The 10,266-nt window shown below is 37.6% G+C and overlaps 1 protein-coding gene across 1 annotated transcript in view; it reads left to right on the top strand.

Moving 5' to 3' along the window:
* Positions 1-10,266, top strand: part of LOC145255248 (uncharacterized) — an 87,392-nt gene that overhangs the window by 6,804 nt on the left and 70,322 nt on the right. The window contains exon 2 of the mRNA XM_080113937.1: positions 7,645-7,814. Within this exon, the coding sequence (XP_079970063.1) occupies positions 7,645-7,814 (170 nt within the window). The remainder of the gene's footprint in view (positions 1-7,644; positions 7,815-10,266) is intronic.

Here is a 10,266-nt window from a genome sequence, read left to right as displayed (position 1 = left end):
AATACTCCCCCCCCTTTTTTTTAATGTAACCCTCCATTTTAACTGAATAATATTTAAAGTAATTTTAAATAGGAATAAATTTTTAAATAAGAATAATTACAACGTAATTATTCTTATTTATAAATAAATCAATGATTTATTTAAATGATTTCTTTAAGCAATCCTTATACAATAAACATGAAGAAATAAATGAATTAACAAGTGAAAAAAAAATGGGTGTAAAATACTAATAAATACTAGGGGGGGGGAGGGGATTGCCCAGGCGTAAAATACGCTTAAATATGATATTTTAATTTGTACAGATTTCGTGTATATATATATATATATATATATATATATATATATATATATATATATATATATAAATACCCGTTCACATATACCTTTCACGATAAAGCTAGAACACAGAATACTTATATTTTTATCCAGTTCTACAGTCTACGATGTGACAAGCAACGCGTCCTATACAACTAAGATAGTTACTGCTAGTATGCAGGCGGTAGATATCACATCTACAAACATTAACTGAAATTAGCCGACTCCCCAGACACGATTTCGGAATTTTGAATGAAAAATATAAGTATTTAAAAATCGAGGCACAGCCAATAGATTGCGCCGTGGCCCATATGGTTAGGTCGTCAGTATTGCACACTTCATGAGTGTGACGACCTGGGTTCGCGCATATGTCAGAGCACATCACTGATGAGATGCAGTACATCAAAACCCACTTTGGGTCTGGCGTTGTCCATTGTCGATGCAATTGCTCGATTCTATCTAATTCTGTGTTTTAGCTTTATCGTGAAAGGTGTATGTGGACGGGTATTTATATATCTATCTATAATCTCCTCTTAATGTCTAATATATATATATATATATATATATATATATATCATTCCATTTTCATCCCAAACAAGGCACAGTGCCACTTTGATGTAGAGGGCTACTATTGGGGACATAAGTTGCACGGATACTATGTATGGAGATGAACAGCAAGATATCTATTCACATTACACTTGAACTTCTGCATGTCAGTTTAGGAAAGCAGAATCCTGGAAGAGAGTTCCAAAATCTAGCAGTTCTGGGGAAGAAACTATTGGAGTAGAAGGCTTTCTTATATCTAGGCATCTCTACTGTGTAGGGGTGGGATTTTGCTGCTTGTCAAGTTTGTCGGGAGGTATTTACATCGAAGGAGTACAAGTGCTTATAGTTCGTCGAAGTATTCACCATTAAAATACTTGTAGAACAGGCAGAGGGATGCTACACTTCATCGATGGGACAAAAGTTGAAGCTTAGATAAGAGTTCAGAACCTATCAGGTTGGTGATTCTCTTTTGAACCCTGTCCAGGAGTGAGAGACTAGTAGCAGATGCACCAGCTGAAATATGACAACAATATTCCATATATGGGCGAATAGTGACCCTATAGAGGTACAGGATACTTTCAGGTGTAAGTAGCTTTCTAGCACGGTAGAGAGAGTCCACCTCCCTTGCAGCAGCTCTAGCATGCTCTCAATGTATCTGTTCCAACTCATGTCCACTGTGAACGTTAGGCCGAAGAGTTTAAAAGAAGTACTTTCAGTTAATGTATCTTTAACCATTGCTATTGGTGTTTAACAAGGTTTCTTGTAATTATTGAAGGAAACAAGCTTAGCCTTGGCAGCATTGAATGTTACCAACCATTTTTTGTCCCCATGCCACTACAGATTTGAGGTTTTCCTCTAGTGTTTCTGCCATTTCCTTAGATATGTGTTCATTCGTTTTCCCCTCATGCCTGTTATAGAGTGTGGTGTCATCTCAGAGACAATTTTATCAGGGAGATCATTTATGAATTTTAGGAATAATAAAGGTCCAAGGATAACCCCCTGAAGTACCCCCGCATTTGTATCATATTGTTTAGATGTACACCCGTCGAGAACAACTTGGATTCTTCTCTAACTCAAGAAGGATTCAATTAAGTATTCGTCCAGTGATACCATATGATCTGATTTTCTCAAGAAGACCATCGTGCCATACCCTATGAAAAGCCTTACATATATCTAGGGCTCCTGCTCTACCCTTCCCTGCTTTGTCCAGTGTATGGTAAATACGGTCAGAGATTACAGTTAGGATATCTGCTGTAGAACAGGCTTGCCTAAATCCATATTGTTGGTTGGTCAGAAGTTTAGCAGCTGTAAGATGAAGGACTAGAGCATGGTTAATTATGGACTCAAATATTTTGGCAAAAAGCGGGAGGAGGCTAATGGGGTGATAATTTAATGGGTTAGTTCTTTCGCCAGAATTCTTGAAAACTGGTACCACAGAAGCAGTTTTCCAGCAGTCAGGAAAGCATTATAGAGTCGTGATTTCAAAAAAATATATTTGGGTGCCATCACCTTGAATCGAAACCAAAACTGCATCATTCAAAGCTGGTGACGTTACCACTGTACCAATGTAACATGCATATGAGCTAATTAAAAATTAAAAATTAAAAATAAACTAAGATAAATTTACAAAATGTATAACGATTTTTTCAACTTTTACTCATTTTTGGACCATTTAAAAACTATTTTGACCGGTTAAAGACTCATAAAAGAACGATCCATAAAAAAATCCATCATTTGAGACCCCTAGCGATGCTCTGTAACTTTTAGTTTCGGAGGAGATAGAGTTTGAAAATATGGAAACAGACAGACAGACAAACAGACAGATAACCTTTTATATATTAGATGATAAAATGTTGTAATTAATATTGTAGCTTTATTTAATGACCATAATTAGTAATCTTAATGTTAGTGCATTCAGAATTCCAAGGACTCTTTATACTAAATTCTGTTCAGTCTTTTCAATTGTTTTAGAGCTTTAAAGTGTAAACACTTAAAAGCTCTAAAACAATTGTTCCGTCCTTAGTTAGTCTGTTCGTTGAAAAGGGTACAATTTTTCGAGATCAAACTGCTTCAAAAAAGGCTAAATTCACAAAATTTTGTTTTAATCTAACAACCCTGGCCAAAAATATGAGAGTGACCTACCTTTGATGTAATCTCCTTTTCGAATATCATTATAATAATATGTGATTGTTATAATGCTGTGAGAAAGCAACTTTTAGCAATTTTGATGTGCAACGGCTTTTCACCGATGAAAGAAGTCAAAGAAACATAAAAAGGGAACATTCGAAAGAAACAGGGCAAAAAAAGAACATTGTCTGCCAAGAGGTACTGGACTGAAGGAGTAAATTAAAGATTATCTCTTACAATGTGATTTCATTGTTTGCATTGAACTATGTAGCACAATATTACTTTTTGAGTATTTATTAGTACTTATTAATTTATCTTATTTGGATCAGTTCTATATTTGAAATACAATGGACACTATTTTGATAGAAATGTTCATAAACTCATATTTGATGGGTGTTATTGGTTTTTCTGTCAAAAAAACTAATTTTTAGCGCTATCCAGAAAAATATCAGCTTTATCGAAACATATTTGTTGGTTAAATATATTTCTCATTCTGTGGAATTTCCACGGTCTTACTAGTAATTATTTGAATAATTTCCATTCCATTTTTTTTTTCTCCGACAATATCTTTTTTTTATTTTTTAAAATTATTTTGGCGTCTGACTTCTTTGCACTTATTACAGAGTTCATAGACCATGGCTATGTTTTTTTTTTTTTTATGTTTTGTTATTTTCTGTTGCACCTTTCATATGGTTGGTTAGCGTTTGTAGCTTATGTGGGTTGGTTTCTGTATTCGAGGATTTTCCTAAAGATTTTAGCTATTTTTTTTTTTTATCATTCCTGTCCATTGTATAGTTTCAGTCTTCCCTTTGATTCCAATTTCTCCAAGTTTTTTTTCCAGTATTATTTGGGACCTCTTTTTAGTGCTCCTACAATTATTTGTATTATATTCATTTCTTTATATTATTATTATTATTATTATTATTATTATTATTATTGTTCACTCACTAGGAGTTCTCACACAGGTCATTATCAGTGATCACTTACTAGTAATAACCTTTGGTGTTTCTGGGAGTCTGTGTGACAACAAGTCTTCCCAGATTTCCAATGCTCTCCACCTCTCTTAATAGCCAAACCTCAACTGGAAGAGAGCAGAGAAAACTGGGTCCTTGGAAAGGTTCTTTTCCACCCAAACCCTAAGAAATACTAATGGCCGGTGCCATAACTTGGGGTAAAAAAAAAAAGCAAATGAAAAAAGAAAAAAAAAGAACAATGCAGATGACTTTATGTTATCTCAACAGCTGCTTGCCATTGGTTTCTTGCTGGCATCAGCCATTGGTATTCCTTGGGGATTGGGTGGGAAAAAGCCTCTTCAAGGCCCCAGTTTTCTCTAAACTCTTCCAGTTGATGTTTGGTTAGTGTTCTCCCTTCTTGGTTCTTCTGGACTCTTTACAACTCTTGTGTGGCACCATCCAATGTGGAGGTCACCATTTTTTTAGGGGAGAGGTAGTATTTTGTGATTTCGGTTTTCTTGGTACTTTGTAATCAGGTCCTTTCTGTTTTTCTTTTATTCCTATTGGAGCAACTAACTTACTAGTTTTCAGTTAATGCAGGTTGGTTTCCACATTCTAAGATTTTCCTTAGGATTTCAGCTGTTTTCATTATTGCTATCCTTTCATCTTATTCCAATTATTATTATTTATTCACTAGGAGTTTTCACATAGACCATCATCAAATATTTCTCCTCAAGAACAACCTGTGATGTTTCTAGAGGCTGAGTGACAACAAGTCTCTTGAGAATAATAATAATAATAATAATAGTAATAATAATAATTATTATTATTATTAGTAGTAGTAGTAGTAGTAGTTTTTTTTTTTTACAAGGGTGTCACCACTTATCAAGGCCCAGAAGCCACTCGAGGATAAGGGTTAATAGGTATACATTAGTCATTGTGATTTTAGCATAGTAAACAGTGGGAATTTTGAAACTTGGATTACTTAGGGGGGACGATTCAATTAGAACTTGTTCACATTGGACTTTTTCTTTTTTTTTTTTTCATAGGTATCAACTCATTATCAAGGCCAAGAGGCCACTCAAGGATAAGGGTTAAAGAGTGTACAGTAGAAATTGGACAATATAATAATCATTAGTAATGAAAATTTGTTAAATTTGATAACTTATATGGAACGGCTCATCAAGAACTTATTTACGTTAGACTTGAAGACAACCATATTGTAGTCAGCCGGAAAGCAGGAAAACGGAAGACAATTCCACAGGCGTGCAGTTCTAATAAAAAAGCTTTGTTCATGGAATCTACGTTTAGGTTTAGGCACAGATAAAGAGTGGGGGGAATTATTGATAATGTTTACAGCTAGACGAGTGTTTCTTGTGAAAGTTTTGCGAGGGGGGACCATAGATTGAAGCTCAGTCGAACACCCTCCATGAAAATAACGATACATCAGAGACAAACTCGCAACATCTCTTTTGTGAGATAGAGGTTGCAAGAAAGAGAAAAGGACATCTCCTACGAGGCTACGAAGTCTATTTTGAACTCTATCAAGGCAGGCCAAGTCCTTTCTAGCAGCTCCTGCCCAGATATGGCAACAGTATTCCATCCTTGGACGTACCTGGCTCTTATATAGATAGAGAATTGCATCAGCAGTGAGATATCTACTGGATCGATAGAAAGATCCCACCATTTCTCCAGCGGCCTTGGCAACAGATTTGATGTACGTGTTCCATTTAAGATCAGGAGTAATGGTCAAGCCCAGAAGCTTGTCAAAACTTGCGGCCTCCTGAAGACGAGAGCCATTCATTTCAATTGATGCCAGATGTGGATCAGAATGTTGATGATGTAAAGAGAGAAGCTTGGTTTTAGATGCATTAAAAGTAACCAGCCACTCCTTTCCCCATTGTACTACATGCTCAAGATCAGAGGAGAGGGAATTGGAGAGAACTTAGTCGTTTACTGTCTTAGATGTGCTACCATAAATGGTAGTGTCGTCAGCATAAATGTCTACAAATGATGTAAGGATGTGATTTGGAAGATCATTAATGTAGATCAGGAAAAGAGTTGGGCCCAGTATGGACCCCTGAGGGACACCGGCATTAATACTGTGGGCTTCTGATTTTTGCCCATCAACTACTACTCTTATGAACCTATCAGAAAGAAATGATTTAATAATTGAGAAGACATTTCCAGCTATACCATAGCTAGAGATCTTATGAAGTAAACCTTTATGCCATACCTTATCAAAGGCCTTAGATATGTGAAGAGCAATTGCCCTAGAAAGGTTGCCTCCGTCGAGAGATTTGCTAATCCTCACTAGGAGTTTTTACACAGGTCACCGTCAAAGATTTGAAAACCTGTGGTGTTCTCTGGAGTCTGATGACAAGTCTCCTCATATTTCCAATACTCACCACCTCTTTCGATAACCTTTGCAAATCATTTTGCATTGTTGCAATAACCATTTAATATTGATTTCTCATTGGTAACGACCATTGGTCGTTAATGAAATTTGGGTGACAATAAGCCTTCCCAAGGTCCCAGTCCTCTTCGCGCTCATCCAGCAGAGGTCTGGTTAGAGTCCTCCCTCCTCAGTCTTTCCATCCGCCTTGGCCCTCCTCACTAATTTGGTGTGACACCAGTTTATTATGACACTAAAAGAAAGGGGGGCGGGCGTTTGAGTAAGTTTGACTTACACTTCTGCATTTTCAGTTTTCATGATTCTATGTGGTGTTTGTTTACGTTTTATCTTTGTGGCAGTTTCTATTTTTCCAGCTAGCGCCTGTGAATCATGTATATTAGTCTCGGCATTCAAGGGTTTTCCTTAATAGTTTAGCTGTTTTCATTATTGTTATGCATTGTATTTTCTCAGCCATCTTTCTGATTCTAATCTCTCCGATTCTTTCTTCAAAGTTTTTCGGCATTGATCCCAATGCTCCTACTATTATTGGCATTATCTTAACGTTCTTCATCTTCCATTTGAGCTTTCCTTTGAGCTCTCTGGTCAGTTCTGTGTATTTCCTCCATTTTTCTATCTCCTTGATCTTCACTCTGTGGTCTGCTGGAAAGGCAAAATCTACAATCTGGCAGGACTTTTCTTGTTTGTTAACTATTGTGACATCCAGTCTTTTTGCTTGGATGGGTTTATTCATGTATATATCCATGTCCCACGAGATTTTGAGACTTTCATTTTCAAGTACCGCTTTCGGTTTGTACCATTTGTCTGATTGTTCAAAATTCAGTTGTCTGCATAGTTCCTAGTGTACTTGATCGTGTATATTCTTATATTCTTTTTGGGCCAGTTTGCTGCACTCGTTTATTATGTTGTTTATTGTTTCATCTCTTTATCCACAAAGTCTGCATCGGCTGTTTTCTTGTCTTGTCTATCTTTGCTTTGATGTGGTTGGTTCTAATTGTGTTATCTTGTGCGGCTGTTATTAGGGATTCAGTTTCTCTGTCTGGGTTTAATTTTTTTAGCTATGTGCAAGTGTTTTCGTTAGTCTCATCTTTGGTCACCTTTCTGAATTGTCTGTGTAGCTATTTCTCTTCCCCTTTTTGTTTTCTTGTCTTACCCCTTCCCTCTCTTTTTCTGTTTTGTTCTGTTTTTCAGTTTCTCTTGCGGTGGTAATTATTTTTTCGCTGTTCTGCATTATTATTATCATTATTATTATTATTATTATTATTATTATTATTATTATTATTATTTCAGCTGCCATTTCCTGCAAACCTGTCTGGAATTCTTGAGGTACGATTGCTTCATTTCAGCAATCCTGAAGGAAAAGGTGCAAATGGAGAATGTTGTGATCAGATCGGTTACTGGTTCACGTGGTGTGAACCATGTGACCACAAATTTGTCATCTGCATTGATGACACTGCTGAGTAAGTCTTTTATTCTTACTTTTGAATTCATAATTCGAACCATTTCTAATGAATTATATGCTTATTTAACTTGTCGGAATAGACAAATTGTTTACATTTTTTTAAGTATGTCCACATCTATAGATATAAAAAAAATGTATGAGAAAAGATAAATAGGAAAGAAAAAGGGGAAAAGCAATGAAAAATAATCTTCTATATATATATATCTATATATATAAAAGGCAAAAATCGGTGTGTATGTATGTATGTATGTATGTTTGTTTGTAACGCTAAAACTTTTGAAAGACGGAACCAGAGTTGACAAATTTGGTATCATATTGCACCTTGATCACCCGGATGACAAATATCGAAATTTCACGTCAAACGGACCAGTAGAAAGGGGTCAACTGATCGTTTTTCTCCTAAGGGGGCCCCCCAAAAAACCTGTCATTTTAACGTTATTCAATACGTGTCACGTGACGTGACGTCAGCTCAAACTTTTGACAGACACAACCAAAGTTGACAAATTATGTATCATATTGCACCTTGATCACCCGCATGACAAATATCAAAATTTCACGTCAAACGGACAATTACAAGGGGGTGAACTTATCATTTTTCTCCCAGGGGGGGGCCCCAAAAATCCTGTCATTATAACGTTATTCATTAAGTGTCACGTGACGTGACGTCAGCTCAGTAAAATGTCGGCTGCAGCTGAGGTACGTTAAAACTGCCTTCGGAGGAGAAATTGATACTATAACACAGTTAAATATTAGTTTTCGACTCGAACCGTTATTACCAACGTAATTATCGCACTCCAAAAATAAAAAAAAAACCAAAATTACACGAAAATTGACGTAGGGAAAATGTTTTTATTTTTGCTCGAAGTTTTTTGCCGGCGAAGATGACTTTGCTCTTTGTAATTTACATGTAAACAAAGATTAGCCATTTTGTTTATACATTCTAACTCTGTTAACTTGAAGGGGGAGGGGGGGGGTATCAGTATCAGGCCGCTTATGTAAACGAAACTTAGGTCGCTTGCACATTTTCCACTTTCTCTCTCTCTCTCTCGCCGTCTTTCTCTCTCTCTCTCTCTCTCTTTCGCCGTCTTTCTCTCTCTCTCTCTCTCTCTCTCTCTCTCTCTCGCCGTCTTTCTCTCTCTCTCTCGCCGTCTTTCTCTCTCTCTCTCACTCTCTTCTATCTCTACACCTTTCCTAACTCTCTATCACCATATTTCTCTCTCTCTCTCACTCTCTTCTCTCTCTCTCTCTCTAGACCTCTTTCTCTTCTCTTTCTCACTCTCACCCTCTTTATCTACTCTCTCTCTCACCCTCTTTCCCTTCTCTTATCTTCTCTCTCTCTCTCGCCCTGTTTCTCTTCTCTCTAAAGACGGCGAGAGAGAGAGAGAGAGAGAAGGGAAAGAGGGTGAGAGAGAGAGTAGATAAAGAGGGTGAGAGAGAGAAAGAGAAGAGAAAAAGGTCTAGAGAGAGAGAGAGAGAGAAGAGAGTGAGAGAGAGAGAGGATCAACTCGACTCACCATATTTCTCTCTCTCTCTCTCTCACTCTCTTCTCTCTCTCTCTCTAGACCTTTTTCTCTTCTCTTTCTCTCTCTCACCCTCTTTATCTACTCTCTCTCTCACCCTCTTTCCCTTCTCTCTCTCTCTCTCTCTCTCTCTCTCTCGCCGTCTTTCTCTCTCTCTCTCGCCGTCTTTCTCTCTCTCTCTCGCCGTCTTTCTCTCTCTCTCTCACTCTCTTCTATCTCTACACCTTTCCTAACTCTCTCTATCACCATATTTCTCTCTCTCTGGAAGGGGGGGTGGCTATCAGTATGAGGCCGCTTAAATACACGAAAATTACTTTTATACGAGTTTGTTTTCTTATGAATGGAACCGCTTTTGTAGGGGGGAGGGGGGAGGAGGCAATGTGCACAGTCTCCCAAGCATTACCTACTATAAAAAAAGATGCACATTTACCCTCTTCTCTCACCCTCTTTCTCTCTCTCTCTCTTTCTCTTCTCTCTCTCACTCTCTTTCTCTATCACCCTCTTCTCTCTCTCTCTTTCTCTTCTCTCTCTCATCCTCTTTCTCTCTCTCTCACCCTCTTCTCTCTCTCTACCTTTTTCTCTTCTCTCTCGCACCCTCTTCTCTCTCTCTCACCCGCTTCTCTCTCTCTACCTCTTTCTCTTCTCTCTCGCACCCTCTTCTCTCTCTCTCACCCGCTTCTCTCTCTCTACCTCTTTCTCTTATCTCTCTCTCTCTCTCTCAACCTCTTCTCTCTCTCTCTCTTACCCTCTTCTCTCTCTCACTCTCTGTGTACACCTTTTTCTCTTCTCTCTCTCTCTGACCCTCTTTCTCTCTCTCTCACCCTCTTTTTCTGCTCTCTCTCACCCTTCTCTCTCTCTCTCTCTCTACCTCTTTCTCTTCTCTATCACCCTCTTTCCCTGCTCTCTCTCACCTTCATCTCTCTCTCTCTA

This window comes from Euprymna scolopes, chromosome 3, assembly GCF_053919585.1.
Source record: "Euprymna scolopes isolate OS-2025 chromosome 3, ASM5391958v1, whole genome shotgun sequence".
NCBI classification, from domain to species: domain Eukaryota; kingdom Metazoa; phylum Mollusca; class Cephalopoda; order Sepiida; family Sepiolidae; genus Euprymna; species Euprymna scolopes.
This window is presented reverse-complemented; position numbering and strand designations above follow the sequence as displayed.